General features: G+C 42.4%; 1 protein-coding gene across 2 annotated transcripts in view; it reads left to right on the top strand.

The window, feature by feature from the left end:
- The window catches only part of LOC306702782 (talin-2), a gene marked incomplete at its 5' end in the record, with an annotated part of 45,466 nt that overhangs the window by 7,627 nt on the left and 16,474 nt on the right, over positions 1-21,365 (top strand). The window contains 28 exons of one of the 2 annotated variants that reach the window (XM_079168462.1): positions 598-699; positions 1,260-1,336; positions 3,145-3,325; positions 3,608-3,721; positions 3,956-4,064; positions 4,821-5,029; positions 6,202-6,300; positions 6,972-7,139; positions 7,907-8,041; positions 8,376-8,535; positions 10,127-10,293; positions 12,708-12,836; positions 13,750-13,863; positions 14,070-14,183; positions 14,628-14,762; positions 15,110-15,238; positions 15,446-15,548; positions 16,298-16,506; positions 16,805-16,924; positions 17,203-17,400; positions 17,532-17,671; positions 18,006-18,099; positions 18,221-18,310; positions 18,436-18,558; positions 18,644-18,787; positions 19,457-19,618; positions 19,878-20,018; positions 20,173-20,354. In XM_079168462.1, coding sequence (XP_079024588.1) covers positions 598-699; positions 1,260-1,336; positions 3,145-3,325; positions 3,608-3,721; positions 3,956-4,064; positions 4,821-5,029; positions 6,202-6,300; positions 6,972-7,139; positions 7,907-8,041; positions 8,376-8,535; positions 10,127-10,293; positions 12,708-12,836; positions 13,750-13,863; positions 14,070-14,183; positions 14,628-14,762; positions 15,110-15,238; positions 15,446-15,548; positions 16,298-16,506; positions 16,805-16,924; positions 17,203-17,400; positions 17,532-17,671; positions 18,006-18,099; positions 18,221-18,310; positions 18,436-18,558; positions 18,644-18,787; positions 19,457-19,618; positions 19,878-20,018; positions 20,173-20,354 — 3,848 coding nt within the window. Of the gene's footprint in view, positions 1-597; positions 700-1,259; positions 1,337-3,144; positions 3,326-3,607; positions 3,722-3,955; positions 4,065-4,820; positions 5,030-6,201; positions 6,301-6,971; positions 7,140-7,906; positions 8,042-8,375; positions 8,536-10,126; positions 10,294-12,707; positions 12,837-13,749; positions 13,864-14,069; positions 14,184-14,627; positions 14,763-15,109; positions 15,239-15,445; positions 15,553-16,181; positions 16,507-16,804; positions 16,925-17,202; positions 17,401-17,531; positions 17,672-18,005; positions 18,100-18,220; positions 18,311-18,435; positions 18,559-18,643; positions 18,788-19,456; positions 19,619-19,877; positions 20,019-20,172; positions 20,355-21,365 lie in introns of both variants that reach the window. The other variant, XM_079168461.1, reaches the window with a different exon arrangement.

The following is a 21,365-nucleotide window of genomic DNA, read 5'->3' as shown; positions in this document are numbered from 1 at the left end:
GGCCATAAAACAATCACTGTCGTGCTCAGTCTGCCTGTCCATTCATTCCCTCGCTCACTTCAGTTATTGAACAGACTCTTTTTGTCTTCCCTGTCAATATCCCTCCATTGTGTCCGCACCCAGTCAATGAGCAACTTGGATTTAATCTTGCAGATCTGGTAGATGAACCGTCTCTGCTGAATTAACAGCAACCAGAGAGTGTGTGCTAATTCAGCAGAGTGTTTTGTGGTTTAGGCTGTGTGTTTTTGTGACACTAAAATTCAAAATGGATTTAATTTGTCGTTCACATGTTGAAGGAGTCATAGATTCCACAGTGATTGAAAGTGTGCCCATAAGAGGTGTAAAGATTTATTTTTTCTTCTCAGTTTTCCTACATAAAATTTGCTCCAACATGCCTCCTGGGTTAATCCGACTCTCTGTATGTTGCAGCAGTTTCATGTCACCAAACGCAACGTGTAGTATTTATCTGCAACTAGCTGGCTATATGGATTCACTTTAATCCTCACAGTTAATCTTCAGCCTGTCTACAGTACTGTGTAAAATGCATGTTTAAAATTAGACTAAATTGTGTGTGCGTGCGTGTGCGTGTGTGTGTAGGACTTTGGGGAGTACCAGGAGAGCTATTACTCGGTGCAGACCACTGAAGGGGAACAGATCTCTCAGCTCATTGCCGGTTACATCGATATCATCCTCAAAAAGGTGAGACCCTTATCTCTGGAGACGCAGATGAGTCATAATGAATCGATGAAGTCTCAGATCTGTTGATGCTTGATGTGTTCAGGCTTCTGTGTCGTACAGTTACAGTTAAATAAACAGAAATGCTGACAGCTGGGCTCATGTGGCGAAGGGACACTTGAAAGAACTCAAATCCCTGCCTGCATATTTGGGTCTCCATTCTCTCTTTCCTTAGATAAGAAGGTTGACACGAATTTTGAGTTTATTTGCCTAATGCCTTCAATATAGGATATCTCTGCACACCTGTCGAAAGGGTAGCACGACTTGAATAAGCTCTTGCGCACTGTTTTGCTTTCATCTGGTTTATTTCATATGACATTTAAGTTTAAATGACTTTTATCTGGTGTTTCCAAAGCCTAAAAATAGATATAAATGTGTCAATCTGAGACCAATCTGGGCCCAGTTTATTTTTTTTAATGTTACACTAAATCTGACATTGAAGATGGCTTCAGGATTACTTTTTGAAAATCACTGTGAGCTCCCTTTTGAAACTAAAATGTAGTTTACTTTTCTCTCTGCTGCAGAAGCAAAGCAAGGACCGCTTTGGATTAGAAGGCGATGAGGAGTCGACCATGCTTGAGGAATCTGTGTCCCCGAAAAAGTATGTAAATTAGTAATAACTAGTAAAAGTGTTTTGGATTTTTATTTTTTTTTATCCACAGTGAATATGAGTCGGTGGAATCAACAACTCTTGGATGAATTGCCATTAATAATAACTCATTTTGTCCAACGTTTTGGTTCATGACTTGCAAAACTATACATTCTTTTCAACACTTATCTTTACTGTGTTAAGGGCTAACTAGCAAATACTAGCATGCTAACCCACTAAACTGAGATAATAAACATTATGGCTAAAAATCTGCATTTTACTGTGTTATTGTAAGCATATTAGCATGCAAACGCTAGCATTTAGCTCAAAGCAACAACGTGCCTAAATACAGCCTCAGAGAGCTGCTACTGCTTGTATAGAGAAAGCTTTACAGAAGCAAGAAAATGGAGATAAAGCTGCTTCACACCAAACTTGTAGTTGTATAGATTAATCCTTCCAGTAGTTCCATGTGATCTCATTACCTCCAGTAGTTTTCTAGTCCAGTATAAACTGAGGTATGATAATGGTTTGTCCATGAGCTCAATTTATGATTGCATAGTTATTGCATATTCTATCAAAACACCATATTAGACTGGGTGCTTTTTCAATTTCCCCTCTCACCACCGCCCTCGACCACAGACCACACATCCATCTTCCAGAACCTCATTTCACCACATGAGCGCCTCCTCAGCTGGACTTTATCCTGAGAGATAATCATGATGTGAGGAAATGTTGCAGCACTGGACGAGCAAAGGCCCATTCCGAACATTTCCTGATTAGATGTGTATTAACTCATTTATCCACAGTGGACTCTCAATGCGTACCTGAAGCCCCTTTTCCTGTCTAGCCACAATTGATATTGCTTTCCTGCTTCAAACTGAGAATTTGCTGCAATTGTTAGGGTATTCTTTCTACTTTTTTTTAAAAAAAAAAAGAACATTTTAAACCTGGGATTGTGCGCAGGGCCGAAGGCAAAAGTCTTTAATACTGCAAACATGTAGCAAGTCAAACTCTAGAAGGCCCGATATGAGGAAAAACAAAACAAAGCTTTGTCTTCCAGAAAAACACAGTGGGAAGACTTTGCAGCATCGGTCTGCTTTGTATAAGTGGCACACTGTCACAAACGAACACAACCACATTGCTTGGTGTTTAATCTCGCCAATGAACACACTCGCACACATAGTGAAAACTAGAAACATGCTCTTGTTTTCTCTTCTTTTTAGTGGCTTTTTTCCCTTTTTGTGTTCTTGTTGGAGTAAGTATTTGCTCTGTTTTTAGTTTGTTTGCTTGGTTATCGAAATGGGCTCTATTTACATGGCCATAGAAAGACAAGTGGAATACAATAGCATGGTACACTTCTTACCTTGTATTGTGCTTTGCTCTCTGTAAAGCATGTCAGTGCCTTAGCGAAGCATGCATGCATGATGCAAAGGTGAGGAGAGAGGTGCAAACGGATAGGAGTGTCATTCAAATGAGGCAGCGCAAAGTGAATATTGGTGGAAATAAGGTCTGTGATGTTCAGCTGAAAATAGACATGAATTAGGACCAGGTCTTTTTTCACTAAAACAAAAAATGAATGATTCTGCCAATACTGCCGTACAAAGACAGAGAGCAGTAACTTAAGGCAGGTAGGCAAAAACAAAACTGATGAATAGTACATTTTAAGCAAATTATTTTAATATTTGCTTTGGACAAGCGTAGGAATGTAGGGGGAAAAAAAAGCATCATGGATAAAAAAACAAACATTGTGTTTTAAAGACAAGTGATCATCCCTTAACATTGCTAGATGTTGCATTAACGTCCCGTTTTTGTGCCTGCAGGTCCACCATCCTTCAGCAGCAGTTTAATCGCGTGGGCCGGGTGGAGCATGGCTCGGTGGCACTGCCGGGGGTGATCCGCTCCGGCTCCATTGGCACAGAGTCGCTCAGCATGGGCACCATGCCATCTGCTCAACAGCAGATCACAATGGGTCAGATGCACCGTGGACACATGCCACCTCTTGTAAGAACAGCAAAATGGCTCTCAGTATGATGTTTGTGTAGTTTTCACCCACAGATGAAGTCCTTTTTTTAAAGGTGTATGCCACTCAAATGGGTTTGTTTTAGGTGGCACAACTAAACAGGTGTATCATTTTTTTTTTTTTCTCCTCACGGATGTAAATTAACATGCAAACAATTAGATTCACAAGGGGGCAATCATCTTCCCTCAGCACGGCTTCTTGAAACATCCCAATAGGCTGAATTCTGTGAGGAATTAACCCGTTTTTTTTCTTTTTATGTGTAGAGTTCAGCCCAGCAGGCTCTGATGGGAACCATCAACACCAGTATGCAAGCTGTGCAGAAAGCCCAGATTGACCTCGGGGAGGTCGACAACCTGCCGCCACTGGGACAAGACATGGTACTGTACAGGGCACATACATGTGCCTACAGTTAATAAGAAACCCTAGATACTCTTCCTCTATACACATAGTATGGTAATATATCACTTTCAATGCATGCTTTCAGTGAAACAGCCGTAACACAAAAGCACAGTGACAGACGATGAGGAATAATAATTCTGTCTGCCATGTTTAGGTGCATTTTATGCATGCTTATTAATGACTTTTGGTGTGGTCTTCCTCTGTGTACCCAGGCATCCAAGGTGTGGATCCAGAACAAGATGGATGAGTCGAAACATGAGATCCACTCCCAGGTCGACGCCATCACTGCAGGAACAGCCTCTGTTGTCAACCTCACTGCTGGTCAGTGGCACTGGCATGACTCAGCAGATCGTGCTCTGCTTTGTCTGCTACCAAGGCTTGGATTTACTGCAATCCCCTGGATATTAAATGTCAATGTGTTGATACTAGGCCACATTATACATGTGTGCATTCTAGACATTGTGGCATTTTTTTTTTTTTTTAAGAGGCTTTTCAGGAATGCTTAATGAAACCAGTGAAAGTGTTAAGACGCGCCCACAGTTTTACAAGTACATTTTAGGGGTGTTATTTTCTGCAGAGCTCAAATTGTCTGGCCAATTAGTGACTTTAAAGCCGATCCTTTCCATCTGTCTGGTGTTCATTAACATCAGTGTAGATCCTGTATGAAGTCTAATAGATCCGTATCCTGCTGTGGTTTGGTTTAATAAGGCCTGGTGAAGGTGTGTATTGGCTCTGTGCCATTCTGAGCCATTCCAGGTTGAAATTGGTGGATTGGTTGCTGTTTATTCATTTGATTTGTGCTTTAGAGTGATAGCAATTTGTCCCTAATTTCTGTCGTTTGTCCTGCTTATTTCTCTTTGCTAAAATAGATTTGTGTTTATGCACTCTCTAATCTCAGTTAAAGACACATATTTTGTCTCTTTGTTCGGCAATAGTCTGTGAATCTTAAGAAGACCCACTGCAGAGCAGTTCCATTTTTCTCTGTTTGGGTCTGAACAAGCTTAGTTTTTTTTCACTTCTCTAGGACTCTATTTATCTGATGGCCCTTATTAATCTGTCCTCTCTCTCCGTGCTCAGGTGATCCGACTGACACAGACTACACTGCCGTGGGCTGCGCCATCACCACCATCTCCTCCAACCTAACAGAAATGTCAAAGGGTGTGAAGCTGCTGGCTGCACTGATGGAGGACGACGTGGGCGGAGGGAATGACCTGATGAGGGCTGCCAGGACACTCGCAGGGGCCGTGTCTGACCTGCTGAAGGCTGTGGAGCCGGCTTCTGGAGAGGTGAGCAAAGGAACCCCAGACCATGAGATAATGATGCCATGAACATTGTCAGTCTATTTTTACACCACGCATTTTAGTATTAGTATTACCACATTGTCTCTTTCTCTTTATTTTGCTTCTGAAATAAGCCGTTAAGGATTTTCTTCCTTTCCAACATGGCAAATAGAGTCTGAAGGACAGAATGGGAGATATTAGTGTAGACATTTAAATGTGAAAGGAAGAAAAAAGAAAAACATATTGAGGCCAAACCAAATGGAGAAGGAGGAGGGCAGATAAAAAGAGACAGAAAATGAAGAATAATGTGTGAAAGTAAAGTCTGACTCTGGATTTTAGCCAAGCAAACTTTTCACTATTGTGTTCCATGAAATGACAGATTTTGATTTTTTTTTTTTTTTTCTATTCAAATCAAATCAGACAATCAAAAAAGTTAATCAAATTTGCCATGTGGCAGCTCTACTCTGAGACAATGCATCACCTCTTTATGATGCAGTGTCTGTCCTGCTCCTCCAAACTACACCTAATCACATCATCCTCTGCTGCTGGCCGGCTTCGGCTAATTTAATTGTCCAGGTCGGTCTTAATAAAGACCTCTGACTGTGGCTAGGCTGAATGGCAGGCATTTTGTGCCTTTATGGAAACAGACCTTGCTTAATGTAGTCTCCATCTACTTGGTTTGCAGGACTGTAATGTTCTCACTGAGATCTATTAAGAGTTTGTTGTTGTTTTGTTGTGGGCGTATCATTCAGAAGTTAATGTACTGTACGGTTGTTGGCTGGTAATCTGCATAATGCACAGGTATGTCTAGCTTTTGGACAACCCTGAGCTGCATACAAGTGGTTGGTAAGATAACTTGAAGCCTGTAGGCTAGTTAGACAAAGAGATGTGGGCTGTTTGTTAGAGTTAACTTTGTGTAAATGCTGCAATATGATACATTTCTTCGTGTTTAAATCGCTAACAACTTGTTAAGCAATGTCCAGTGTGCAGTACTCAAATGGCACTGATGTAGTTTTAGATGCAGCATGTAACACATTGAAACCCATTACATGTGACTAAGGAGCCATACCTCAAGAAGAAAGATGATGCAGTTTCCAACCAGGCATCCAAATGCAGTTTCACATCCTGATGGTTTTCTGTGTGTGTGTGTGTGTGTGTGTGCGTGTGTGCGTGCGCAGCCCAGACAGACTGTGTTGACAGCCGCAGGCAGCATCGGCCAGGCCAGTGGAGACCTCCTGCGCCAGATTGGAGAGAGCGAGACAGACGAGAGGTTCCAGGTAACGCTGCACCCGGTCCATTTATCATCATCATCATCGTCCCCACACTTTGTGTAATAATCAAAGAACGCGCAGTCCTCAGTTAATCAAAAACACATTGTAACCGGGGGAATATGGAGGGACTATGATTGTATTTTAGCTCGGTGAATTGAATGCTTATCTAGCTGCCAAGCTTGTGTTTTTCTTTCATGTAGCTCATACTTGGCTGAATCACGATTGTTATTGTAATACGTTTGCCGAAGGTTACACATGGATCAAATCTATAACCTATCTTACATCCTGCCTGACACGCAGTCACATTGTTTTACATTCATTTGTTAATGATGAATTGTACATATGTAGAGCTGGTAAGTGTTTTGTTTTATTATATTAGATTGTTGAGTATATATTGTACAATAAGTAAACACTTCCTGTTAGAAATTAAATTAGTTGGATGTCCTATTTCTACTCTTTTAGCGCAGTTGCACACTACAGACACAGTCCTATGACACAGAGCTATAAGGAATTATTCTTTAACCTTTACCTGCACTATCCAGATGCCTATGCCACAATATTTGTCTGTTTGTGAGAACAAGATGAAACATTTTATAGGACAGACTGTGCGGCTTGCCGATGAGATAGTTTGTGTGTTTGTTGTTGTTTTTTTTCATCTTTGCCTCCCCTTGTTGTAGGACATCCTGATGAATCTGGCCAAAGCAGTGGCCAACGCTGCAGCCATGATGGTGCTGAAGGCCAAGAACGTTGCCCAGGTTGCCGAGGACACCGTGCTTCAGAACCGGGTCATTGCTGCTGCCACCCAGTGTGCCCTGTCCACCTCCCAGCTGGTGGCGTGTGCCAAGGTACAAGAAAATGTTTGACTCCTTGTACTGAAGGACTGGCGTCACATCAGTATTTGCATGATATGAGCTCAATTCAGTGGATATTATGCAAATGCTTGAGTGGTGTAATGTTACGTAAGATCTGTCTCGGATTTAAATATTACCGTTGCAGTTGGATGACAATAACTCCCCATTTGCTTTGTTATCTTTTCTCATAAGTCGACTGTGCAGTGAGATTTGGGAAATAAAGATTCCTCAAATACGTAAATAAACTCCAATTTATCTGCAGGTAAAAAAAAAAATGTGGAGCGTGAATATATCAGGATGCACCAAGGCACCATTATAGACCCTGTGCCCGCGTTGTATTTGAACGTCTTTAATTGAACAACCCACAAGCGTCTAATTAGTTTAAATGCCCTCACGGCTCCCAATCAGAATAGTTGCATTCACTAAACAAATCCTCACCTCTCAGTAATGTGGCAATGTCATGAGAGCCATCTGCTGAATCCTTTTCCAATTGATTTCTTCCTCTCCCTTTGCTGTTACTGCTGTTCTCTGTGAAACGTAATTTAATGATGTAAGACTGTAGCAGTGGGTTTTCCTCCAAATTACAATATATTTGCCGTTTCTGTTTGAGTCTCATTGGGGAACCTAGATGGAGATAACTTTGGGCATTATTTCTTTTTCTTTTTTTTTTTACCATTTAAACTGAGACAAAGTCTCATTTTATGTTCTTTCCTGCCTCACCATCACTTCTTTTCCCCTCACTTTTCGCCTTGTTGTTGTAGGTGGTGAGTCCCACCATCAGTTCACCGGTTTGCCAGGAGCAGTTAATCGAAGCCGGGAAGCTGGTGGATCGCTCAGTGGAAAGCTGCGTGCAGGCCTGCCTCTCGGCTACAGAAGATGGCGAGCTCCTCAAACAGGTCAGCTTGGTCGATGTTAAGACCAACGATGCACTGAACTCCATCGTTCCATGTAGCATTTCTTGTTTTGTCTAGGAAGATGCACCCCCAAGTTTGACCCAGCAAATCCTAATTAGCAACAAATGAGTTGACTAGTTTCTTGTTTTTTCCCTATTTAAAACATTTATTTATTTATTTAAGGTACTCAGTTTTTGTACTAACACCCAGCTTAAGAAGCAATGAAGATAATGAGTCCACTGTGCTTCTCCCCAACCTGTTGGAATAAGAAGCAGGGAATAATGCAGCTTAAGAGACACAGCACTAACGTTAATGATGTGCATCTCCCGTGTTGAAGGTGAGCGCAGCAGCCAGCGTGGTGAGTCAGTCTCTGGGAGATCTCCTGCAGCATGTTCGGCAGTACACCTCAAGGGGGGAGCCCATCGGGCGCTATGACCAGGCCACAGACACCATCATGACCGTCACTGAGAGCATCTTCACCTCCATGGGAGACGCAGGTGAGACCGAAAGAAGATATTGGAAAATGAAGGAATCTTAATTGTGTGTCCACATTCAGCCATTGTGGGAACTCTTTTTCAAATATGATTCATTAAATGAAATTCAGAAAAAGGCGTTAAGTATGTTGAAATAATCACACTTTTATTTTGTACACCACCTAGGTTAAGGAACAGGTTCATTAATTGCCCTTTTTAGTTTTTGATTTAAAAAGCAATCATGGTTTGAACTGTCATAAGCAGGACAGAACAACCCTCAGCCAGATACTTTCAGCGAGGTTTTATATTTGACACCATTTTTGTGAGCTCTTGTTATGCTTTGACATTCAGTCTAAAAACCCTTCTTAGCCAAATATCTAATATTAAATAGGTGATGAAAAATCATATAATCTAATATAAACTTGCTTTCCACAGCGCTAAAGTTTCTGCTTTTGGAGTAGATGTCTTACTATGACTCATTCATTCTATCTTCTCCTCAAAAACTGTCATGATGGTGGGTTTGATAGGACTGCTGTCAGCGATGGTGAAGCCCCAGAGAAAAGCTGACAGTGATGTTAGCAAGTCTGACGGCAGAGAAAGACCGATGGATAGAGAGAGATTCACAGAGAATGCCCCGGGCCAGCGGTCAGCTTAGCCCACTCGATTAGCTTGACAGACAACTAGAATTGCTGTTTGCTCTGCCGGGGCCGGAATACGTGCAGCTAGTTGGCAAATATCACTTTTGAACTGGTGTCAAATATGTCAGGTAACGTAACAACGGGAGAAAAAGCTGAGTGAATCCTTCTGTTGGCAGATCAGCTGATGAATAGCTTGTGCGGTGTGCCAGGTCTGCTTTGACAGAGAGAATGTAGCCAACAACCCTTTTCTTATCACCCGTTGTCTTTTCTCATTAGTCTGATTTCAAGAATATTTTTAGAATTGAAAACACCAGGGCTGGTGGAACAGTTGCATCTAATTGTGTCTTCACACGTCACCTACAGGTGTTAAAACATGATGCACATCTGATCACAGAGAGCTGTTTTAGAGATTCAACCCCACTGAGCTGAGTGAAAGATGTTTGTCTCTGGTTTTCTCCCATCAGGAGCTTTTTTTATGACGCTGACGTTGAACTTTCTGTTTAAAAGCTCTCTATTGTTTACGTCTTTAAACAGTCACAACATGAGTTAACTTACTATCAGTAATTTTACCTTCAAATGTCTCTTACTGATACAAATGAAATGGTGTCAAATTATAAATCAGTGCAGTTTGTTGAAATATTCATCTGCTACACTAAGATTTGCCAGCATTGCATCATTAGCCCCAACTCGCGCACAAGAAAGCAGTCATCATGCAGAGTTATTATTGCAAGCGCTTTAAGAAATCCAGTTTTTTGGGGGGGGTTTTGTCCAAATTGTTCATGAAGCATGAACTCAGGAGGATTTTCATCAAAAGAACAGAGCTACGCAGTTCAATTAAAATATTACTGTATTAACACGCTGACATTTCTTTAGTATGACTCATCCATTAATCCACTTCTCTCGCCTTTTTCTCATCCCTCTCTCTCCCCCTCCCCCTCGCCTCTACACTTCCTCTGTCGTCTCTAATCTCGTCTCAGGCGAGATGGTCCGTCAGGCTCGGGTGTTGGCTCAGGCCACCTCGGACCTGGTGAATGCCATGAGGTCCGACGCTGAGGCCGAGGTGGACGTCGACAATTCTAAGAAGTTGCTGGCAGCTGCTAAATTGCTGGCTGACGCCACAGCAAGGATGGTGGAGGCAGCAAAGGTAACGGCGTGTGAGATACGAAGCATGTCATATTTATTAAGTTTAATACCAGCAGCGACAGCGATGCTGTAAAACAAGCTTTATTCCAACATAAATATAATGTGATCTCTGCATTCAGCCCATCCTCAGCATTTTGAGGCAGTGGGCTGCAGTAACTTGGGGTTCAGTGTCACCAAAACAGTCCACCCAAATACATCTTTTGGGTGGATTTATTTAGGGAAAGTTTTGGTTTTAATCACAGTTGTGGCATTTCTTAAATCCACATGAAGGTCTACATGTCTGGGCTTTATTCTCTTGTCCAGGGTGACCTTTTCAATGACAGAAGAGGGGAAATAAGCTGGGCCACAAGTGTGTTTGTGCGTCTGTGTGTGCAAAATGGAAAAAGACCAAGGATGAAAGTTTGTGAAGTGATTCAGCTTAGTCTTGTTGATAAGATGTTTCATGAATGGAAGACAACCTTTAAAAACATTCTTCAAGAGAAGAAATATGACATGGACAGATCTTTAATTTGGAAACACCCCATTGCCAAGGTGTGTTTCCGGAAAAATATTTTTCCAATAGTTTTGGATGGTGAGTCCAACATCTGCAGACATGGTCAAGTCAGTCCACAGACATCGAATTAGTGACCGTTTAATAGGTTTGCAGAATTAGATTTGTCTGAATTTAGACTTGGTTAGACGTAGACTAAGTTGTGAATTAGAAAATGTGTTCTCATCTCATCCCATTTAAAACTGTTTGACTCTCTATGTAGCAGCTGCAGGTTGCATCAGGAATCGCTACGCACCATATTGAATATCCTGTTTTAACATGTTGGTGGACATTTTTTACTAAACAGGATCAAACAATCCTGTTTAGTACATTGATTTATTCACAGCTGGCCTCATCCTTTGGTTTTAATAGCAATCTTTTTATGGCCAGTTATTGGCCTATGAAGACATCTGAGTACAAAATGAATAATAACAATAAATACTAAATTGAAATTGAATCCATACAGCTTTTGAATTTTCCCTCAAGATCTTCTCACACCTCAAGTTTCCAGCGTAACATTATTAAGAGCTCAAACTGTGTCTTCCCAGACTGCTGAAGGACTCGTCCCATCTTCATCCATCCAAACTATCCATCTGTTATCTCTCTACATCAGTCTCATTATCTGTCTGCACGATCGCACTCCGATATAACTCTCGACTTCCACCATGAAAATTAAATGACGCCCTCCAGCTGGTTTGATGGTCGAGTTTGAAGCCGGACTTATCACCGTTGCAGCTGTAGATTTATCTGTTTCAATGGAGGCTCACACTTCAGCCAGCCGTAGCCATGGTAACTGATTGATTGAGCTTGTGCAGTTTAGTTTTTGGTCTGTATCTTTTACAGCTGACTGTGTTCATGCGCGTGTGTGTGTTTTTAAAGCCTGTGTCAGGAAATGTTCGACACTTATTGTACATATATTCTAGCTATTTCAAGGCTAGTTCTCCATTATTAATTATTGCATGTGATTTCTTTTTACTTCTTCTGGAAACAGCACTTTTTAATAATAATGCAAATTGCCTGTTACATTTAAACGGTGTCAGTAGTTTCCAACAGGTGCAAACACTGAGTTGAAGCTGCTCACTAACATCTAACATATACCGGGATTTTTGCAAAGTAAAATGTTGAAACAAAAACATTTTCCACCCATGAAACTACTAGAAATTAACAGCAAACACATTATTTTTCACGTTTGCTAACACAAGTCACAAGAGACACAAATATCACTATGAACGAGGCACACAAGTGTACAATCTGTGGGGTTGAACATTACCCTAATGACAGGTTTTCAGTTGCACACACACTCGCCTCTCTGTCTACAGTAGCTGCAGGTGAAGCTACAGACTTCCTAATTAATGAACCTAATGGCAGCAGCACCTAATCGAAGCTTTCATGGAGGTGCTGATTGATATTGGTCTCCACTGAACCCAGTTAGCTTGCGCCGCTAGTTTCATAAACTGGAAAAGGAAAAAAGCTGGTTGCTAATGGGAACAAACAGCATCTATTGACATTTTAGCCTTCGACAAAGAAGTGATGAAGATGAGCTGTAGCTGAGTGCAGTGATTGAACTCTGCGTTGTGTTCAAAGGTCTGGCTACACTGATTGGATATTCTAAGGTGACTTGTATGCGCTGATGGCAGTTGTGTGGGTCTGCTGCTCGTCTCACTAGGTGTAGGTGATGAGTGCTAACATGTTCATTCAGAAATGATGAGGCTAGTGATAATGCTTTTTTAAAAATTGTCTTTTTAAAGATTGTAGAAAGTCAGCGAGTGTTGCGAACAGATTACTCAGCCTTTATTTTGTTTGTCTTCCCACCCTTATACCAGCTGTTTTCCCCCATCCCGCTAACCTGTCGTGGTGTATTTGCTGATCTGTGTTTGTGTTCTCAGGGCGCGGCGGCGTACCCAGAGAATGAGGACCAGCAGCAAAGACTGCGGGAGGCTGCAGAGGGGCTGCGTGTGGCCACCAACGCTGCTGCTCAGAACGCCATTAAGAAGAAGCTAATTAACAGACTGGAGGTCAGTGACGCCGGCTTAACCTTTGCCACGCTTTGTCCAAAGAGAAATGGCTCCTTCAGGAAGAGGAATCTGAAGATCAATCCTAAATGTCACCATTTTTAAATGACCAAATATTAAGATAACACATCACCATCTATTAGTACAACTGGAGACTTTTCTTGGCTGCGAGTATTTGATGTAGATTTCAGCCGCACGCCTTTCGTCATTAATTGTCAGTGTTTTTAGACAGTTTTAGATGTGTTGTTGCTCTTTTTAAATGGTCCTGAAATAGGAAAAAACGTAATCATTAAAATGGATCGAAAGGGGCTCATTTGCCTCAGGGTTATTTGACTCACGGCTCAATTTCTCTTCAAACTAGGATATTAAACTCATTAGCAGAGTTTATGAATTTCACAGCATTACATGCTCAACAAGTTCCTTCTCCTTTTATAGTTTGTTACAATGTGTAGCAGCTACACTGTAGCTGCATGCACATTTTACTTCATGAATATTAGTTGTTGTAATATTAAGATTTTTATTAACTACAATAATGTATTAGTATTGAATAAACAAGGTTTATACAACCTTCATTTATGCTGTATTTACACTTAAATGCATTACAATGTGCTATTGTTTAGTAATTTATTCATGCATCATACATCGACCGATGAGATGCTTTCAGTTTATCACCTTGTGAAGAGACATTTTGTAAATGTAAGGAAACGCATGTAGAAAAACATCCGAACAATACGGTTTTATTCCACAAACTCGACAGGAGAATCTTTGAACATCCAGATTCGAAAGCAGCAATGGGACCATAGAAGTCTTCAATTTAAATGGAGACTTGAGGACAGACTGATACAGAAATAGATGGAGAGCTACTGTCCAACCATATTGTACATGTGGATATTTTAAGGTTCTTTGTATCCCTCAGAATGCTGCTAAGCAAGCTGCTGCTGCAGCCACACAGACGATCGCTGCTGCTCAAAACGCTGCTGCCTCCAACAAGAACACTGCTGCTCACCAGCAGCTGGTGCAGAGCTGTAAGGTGAGAATCAATGCTGACAGAACTTCAAAATATTTTTCTTTTATATCCTAATTGACCTAATCAGCTGTTTAATGCCATTGTATTGTGTGCATTCTAATTGCTTGCATGATGATTGATCGTATAATAGTGATTTTATACTGAGTCTCCATTTTGACTGTATTTAAGCCTGTTTATATGCATGCATGTGTGTTGTGTTGTGTATATAGGCAGTGGCGGACCACATCCCACAACTGGTCCAGGGGGTGCGTGGCAGTCAGGCGAAACCAGAGGACCTCAGTGCACAGCTAGCACTTATCATTGCCAGCCAGAACTTCGTACAGGTGCAGTACACACACACACTCTCTCACAAACACGCGATATGTCATTCACATTTCTCTGATTTGTTGGTAAAACTTTATGTCCACATACTGAAATTGAATAACTTTACTCTTACATCGAGACCCAGGCTGAACGAAGTATAAATAGTGTTCCTGTCATGTGCGGAACCATTGAAAATAGGCCAGTAACCTCTTTTTGGTGTAAGCAGGCAGTTAAAGAAGCAGTGATCTGGTGCGATTATGCATTTATGCCTCAGTTGCACTTTTAGAGCTGATGGATGAGCGTGGAGTCTCCACAAATACCAACACATAATTAAACCTTTGTCCCTTGCTGTTGCCTGATGCAATGTTTAGTTTTCTAGGCAGTTCCTAAATGCTCTCAGGGAAAATATAATTCTATCGAATATCAAACAATGTTTTTCCTCCTTTTTCATTTGCGTTCTGCAGCCTGGTAGTAAGATGGTGACCTCGGCCAAGTCATCTGTTCCCACCGTGACCGATCAGGCTGCAGCCATGCAACTGGGTCAGTGTGCCAAGAACCTGGCCACCTGCCTGGCTGAGCTGAGGACGTCTGTACAGAAGGTAGAGCACAGACACACGGAAGCATTCGCATTATGTGGCAGGGCATTCAGAAAGTCACTGTATGTTACATGCAAAAACAAGCTTATGGTTAAAATCATGGCATGGGCAAAAATAATGTCAAAATGGGATTTAATTTGCTGCTTAGTCCACATCAGAGCAGTTGACCGGTGACAGTAGTTTGATGCACTTTCCTCAAGTGCAAGTGTTTTGTTTGTAACCGTTTATCACTTGCTGAAACTGATAACAAAATATGTTTTTTTTGTCAAAGGATCAATACAAGTGCAAAACATAAGCAATATCTCAACTATGTGAATTGTGAGTGACGGCATACATCCTTTATTTTCTAGGCTCATGAAGCCTGCGGCCCCATGGAGATCGACTCTGCGCTCACCGCCGTCCAGACCCTGAGAAGTGAGCTGCAAGATGCCATGCTGGCTGCGGTTAATGCCCAACTGAAACCGCTACCAGGAGAATCAGTAAGAGATGTTACTTTAGACCCGTGAGATTGACTCCAAACCCAACATAGAAAATGTCAGTTGCATTAAGTTCAATCCAGTTACACAAAATATATTGACTACGGGCAAGTCATGCCTGAAGCAGGGCACAATGGGCTTTGCAGCCTAATATCTAGTTACTTACATATAAAGCTGCGGTCTTATTTTCCTCCGTTCCCTCTGCTTTAGTTGGAGAAGTGTGCTCAAGATCTGGGCAGCACCTCTAAGTCAGTTGGATCCTCCATGGCTCAACTGCTCACCTGTGCTGCACAAGGAAATGAACACTACACAGGTTGGTACTGCTGACACACTGACTTCTTCAAAAATGTATTGAACCTCAACCGAGGAGCAAAGCTCATGTAATCGCCTCCATCCAACTGCTTTTCAGTTTTTCAAATAAACATATCTCTTGACTCAAAATACGTTTACTGTGAACATACGCAATCTCAACAGCCACCATGAGCATTTAATAGGAAATATAAATCCTTGATTTTATTCTTTTATTGACTAAATGTGTGGTCACTGCCACATGCATTTTTGTGACTGTAAGTTCATCTTCTTAGTTACCAGAATATTTTGCTTTGCCGTATACACTGTACTTTGGATTATCACATTGCATTATTTGAACTTCTCTAAACTATCCAATTACCCAATACACAGTGTCATTGGTCTGTTCATATTTTTGCCCTGATCTCACATCGTGCTCTAAATAGGCTACTTTGTGTGAAGCAGTAGGGCAAGGCCCTTTTTAGCACCTTAACCTGTAGCCATGTTTGTTGTCCTCAGTTGTAAAAATATTTTTTTCAAGGACTTTTCATGACCTTGATAGTTTCCTTGGTTGAAATACAGCATTATTTTCCATAGTACCTGAGAAGAAATTTCTCATGTGACATCTGGTCAGAGGAAATGCTGTCAATGCAAACAGGATGTCGGTCTTTAAAAATGAGTTCATGGTAGTGACATTATCTTGTCATAAAACAATCCTGAGTAGTTGTTGTCTGTCACACCTGTACTTTCTGTTTCCTGTGATTCTGCGTGTAGGAATAGCAGCCAGGGAGACGGCTCAGGTCCTGAGAATACTGGCCCAGGCGGCCCGCGGTGTCGCTGCCTCCACCACGGACCCCAAGGCTGCTGCCGCCATGCTGGACTCGGCTCGTGACGTGATGGAGGGCTCGGCGCTTCTCATTCACGAGGCCAAGCAGGCACTGATTTCCCCCGGAGACGCTGAGAGTCAGCAGAGGCTGGCGCAGGTGAGATGGTTTGGGATTGCTCGGGGGAAATGGAGTCTATTCTTCATGTCTATCCTTTTTAACACTATGTGTGACTATTGAGGCTGCAGGCTGCAAGGCTCAGTCTTTATGTCAGACTATAGCGCCAGTGCCTTAAAGCGAACACCCTCAAATATCACTGCATGGACAATTCTGCAGAATTCTGCAGGTGGTTAAAAATACACTCACAACATGTGAGTGCATGTTGATATCAATCATTCTGCTGCGTGTAGATGAATCCCTCTAACCCAGTCTACGGTGAACATGCTGTGCGTTCCAGGTGGCCAAGGCTGTGTCTCATTCCCTGAATAACTGCGTCAACTGTCTGCCTGGACAGAAGGATGTGGACATGGCTCTCAAGAGCATCGGGGAGGCCAGCAAGAAGCTGCTGATTGAAAGTGTGAGTTGCCTCTGTGACTCACCAGACCTCTGCCAGCAAAGTCATCATGTGTGTCTTTAAGCGGCGCACAGCGAAAAGACCCTTGAGGAATGTATCAAGATTAATGACCCATTTAAAGTGAAATTGACTCCAGTTTTTTATCTTAAATCACTGAGTGCTTATCCACAGTTCACAATAAACGGCCATTGTGGTTGCCCTCACTCCTATATGCAAATGTTATTTAACTGCTTTTTGTCTTTCTTTCATCGTGAACGCCTTCTCTGTTTTCTTCCGTTCAGGGCCCTCTGGCTTACAAGTCATTTCAGGAGGCCCAGAGTGAGCTGAACCAAACGGCAGCAGACCTGAACCAGTCAGCAGGCGAGGTGGTCCATGCCTCCAGAGGCTCCAGCGGCCAGCTGGCGGTGGCCTCTGGAAAGTTCAGCGAAGACTTTGACGAGTTCCTGGATGCTGGTATAGAGATGGCCGGGCACACTCAGGTCTGTCTTGTTGTTTGTCTTTTGCAATGGGCTCTACCAGCCTTTTTTTTTTTCATTCAGTTGTGACAGCGTGAGCACTTTTCAAACGCAATCAATTCAATTGAACTTGATGATGTTATGTGTTATTTTAGAAAAAGGATGACCAGGTGCAGGTGATTGGTAACCTGAAGAACATCTCCATGGCTTCTAGCAAGCTGCTGCTGGCAGCGAAAAGTCTGTCTGTCGACCCGGCAGCAGCCAATGCCAAAAACCTGCTAGCTGCTGCTGCAAGGTACCACAGCTAGCCACATACACACCTGCAAATAGTTTTGTTAATGCCTTCATCTAAGGAGTGCTAGGTATTCCCTGCTTAAATTGTTAATATGTAGCCTGATTCGAAAGTTCCCTAGTGTATAGGGAAAATTAAGCATTACAAATATTTGCTTATGAACTACTTAAGCTTGCACACAAAACTACAGGCATACAGAAGTATACAAGGATACAATCACAGGCTCCAGTAAATGTGCTCACACATGTCAAAGCCTGCACACTCACAAATACTTTCTACCATACATACTTCAACGGCTAGGGTGTGATTTGTTGTTCTGCTTGTCCGTTTGTTTCAGAGCAGTGACTGACAGCATTAACCAGCTGATCACACTGTGTACACAGCAGGCTCCTGGGCAGAATGAGTGTGACAACGCCCTGAGAGAGTTGGAGGTAAACTGAACTTTTCAACCTTGTGATCAAACGGGGACAATCCGCAATAATATCAACAGAGGACTGATGGTGAGTTTAGGGCCGTTTCTATTTATTGTCTCATGTGGCATTCATCTCCCAGGCTGTCAGAGGAATGCTGGACAATCCCAACGAGCCGGTCAGTGACCTCTCCTACTTTGACTGCATCGAGAGCGTGATGGAGAACTCCAAGGTAGGCCTACAAATCAAACAGCCAAGTGATCAAACACATAAGCACTCTGCACACACAGAGCTTAGCATCCTAATCATTCCTCCCTTTCTTCTCTCTTCGCTGTCCTGCCCCTTTGTCCTCTCCAGGTCCTGGGAGAGTCTATGGCAGGTATTTCTCAGAACTGCAAGACTGGAGATGTGCCGGCATTTGGGGACTGTGTGGGATCAGCCTCAAAGGCCCTGTGTGGCCTCACTGAAGCTGCGGGACAGGTACAGATTCAAATGGCCCTTTTTTTTGGTAGTGGCGATGCTGGTACATGCTGATGGCGGGAGTTTTGTTCTTTTTCTTCCGCAGGCCTCCTACCTGGTGGGTGTGTCTGATCCCAACAGTCAGGCAGGGCACCAGGGGTTGGTTGACCCCATCCAGTTTGCCAAAGCCAACCAGGCAATCCAGATGGCCTGTCAGAATCTCGTAGACCCAGGCAGCAGTCCCTCCCAGGTACGTGCACTTAACAATGTTCTCCTTATAGCAATCATCCAAATGTCTGATCTACATTATAACAGGGTTAGGTGTTCAGATGGGTGTCTTTGCTTCTCTGCAGAGATGTGTCACAGTATGATTTATTATCGGGTCAGAGCGTTGCATGGATGAGTGTTGAACCTTAAGAATTTTAAATGGCTGTGATGATTGTTTGTTTTAGTACATGCAGATTTCCTGTCATGTTGGTGTTGTATAAAGATATCCCTCAATCCTTTCCTTATGCTGTCATTATAGACTCATCTTTGGACATGTTACACCTAAATGAGGCCCACTTCCTGTGTTAAATGGAATAGTTAAAAAAGAAAATGTCATTTATTACTGAACCCTACGACAGTCTGAAGAGTTATTGAAGCTGACACAGCCATCTTTTTAGAGCCCTTTATGCAAATACTTACAGAAGTGTCCAACTGTGTAGCCAGACGCCCTCACTGCAGGTCTGAAAGTCCAATATTTACTTCATTATCACCTTTTATTTTCTTCAACAACATTCTTTGTTGAAGACCAACAGTTTTTTACCTAATTATATGCCCCCCAAAGCGTTTCCAGCTCGCCAGTCTATACCAGAATTTTAGCGGAGCTCCATGCTAGTTCAGCTAATTTAACATCTTGTTGTTTATAATGTGGCAGGTGCTCTCTGCAGCCACCATTGTCGCGAAGCACACCTCGGCTTTGTGCAACGCCTGTCGTCTGGCCTCCTCCAGGACGACCAACCCAGTTGCCAAGAGGCACTTTGTCCAGTCTGCCAAGGAGGTGGCAAACAGCACTGCCAACTTGGTCAAAACCATCAAGGTAGGATTTCTTTTCCAGTCTTGTCAAAAGGAGGGCTCCGTCCCCTAATTGGCTCGCCACAGTATAGATATGGATTTAGCTTTGACAGTCCTTTGTGATTGATGTGGGAGGATTTTAGTGAATCCTCTGTTGAGTGGATACTGAAACATTTGGGATTCATATTTGTTCCCACAAATAATGTTTGATTCTTGACTCTTGGGTTTGACCACTTTTTCACATTTGTTTCATGCTCCCTCGTAATCTGTCTCCCCCTGCCCAGGCTTTAGATGGTGATTTCTCAGATGAGAACAGGAGCAAGTGTGGAGTCGCCACGGCTCCGCTAATCGAGGCTGTTGAAAACCTGACGGCATTTGCTTCCAACCCAGAGTTTGCCAGCGTCCCTGCTCAAATCAGCCATGAGGTATGCCCACATGAACATTATTCATGCACAGCTATTACATGTATTATTAGAATAGTTTTACAGCAAATAGAGGCATATACTGAATAAAACAGGATATTGTAATAAATGCATATATTTCTATATTCTCGCTGAAGTTTGCTTTGTTTTTCTGTAGGGCTTTGCAGCACAGGAGCCCATCCTCCGATCAGCACGCTCCATGCTGGACAGCTCCACCTACCTGCTCAAGACTGCACGCTCATTGGTCATTAACCCCAAAGACCCGCCCACCTGGTCTGTCCTGGCTGGTCACTCTCGCACCGTGTCCGACTCCATCAAGAGTCTCATCACAGCCATCCGGTTAGTGAGCAGAAATGTACTGTGATGTAACTAATGGGACGCCAAAGAAACGGATGGGTGACAAAATACAGTATCTGAAGGTCAAAGTTAAAAGGAATAGTTTGACATTTTGGGAAATTTCTTGAATGATATAATTGTTACCACTCTTATCGCCACAGTCAATAAATATGAAGTTACTGCCTGAAACCGGTTAGCTTAGCACAAACATCTTCTTACCAGCACCTCTAAACGTGCTAAATGCTAAATCTTGTTCGCTTGGTTTGTACCCAAACATTTTTTTACGGGTAGTTATGTGATGCACTATTTCTCGGCCGAGAGCAGTGACTTCCTGGAGTCTTGCCAAGCAACCAGCCAACATTCCAGAAAGTTTATCCTTTATGTCATCTTTACACCATTGTTTTTTCTGCAGTGATGTAGTTATTTCTGAATACACAAAAGGGGATTATTGGAGGTGAAAATTAGAATTAAGTTGATTCATTCAACTTTTCATACATTGCACTATAAAATGCCTCTGAGCCTAAAGCAGCGTCCTTAACAAAGTATGCCCAAATACTGTAATACGGCGGGACAAATGGTTGTTTTTTTACTTCCACATCTTAAATTCTGCATCTCCACTTTCACACCTTTTTGTACCTGACCTTGATCAGAACAAAACTGATGCCCATGAGGAACTAATTCCCACTGAATTTTAAGTTTTCTGCTTGTCATCTACACATTAGCTTTCTCGAATTCTGACGACCGCTTCGCAGCTTTTATTTTTAGACTGCATATGAAGTACTGGGAGTTTGGCTCGGGCCTTGTAATAATATTTAGTTATGCACTCCATTGCCAAAGTACACAAATAGGAACGGACTTCATCCTGCAAAACCAACCTCGTATCTTTGTTAGTCTCATTAGGTAAGGTTTTCCTTGAGGTTTTACTGTCAGTATGCCGCCATGCATGGAGACTGATGTTAAACTAAACTTATTCTGGCGATGGGGCCGGTGCCCCAGACCGCTCAGAGGCTTCAG

This window comes from Pholis gunnellus, assembly GCF_910591455.1.
Source record: "Pholis gunnellus genome assembly, chromosome: 1".
Taxonomy (NCBI): domain Eukaryota; kingdom Metazoa; phylum Chordata; class Actinopteri; order Perciformes; family Pholidae; genus Pholis; species Pholis gunnellus.
The sequence above is the reverse complement of the archived record's forward strand: the minus strand, read 5'-3'. Positions and strand labels throughout refer to the sequence as shown.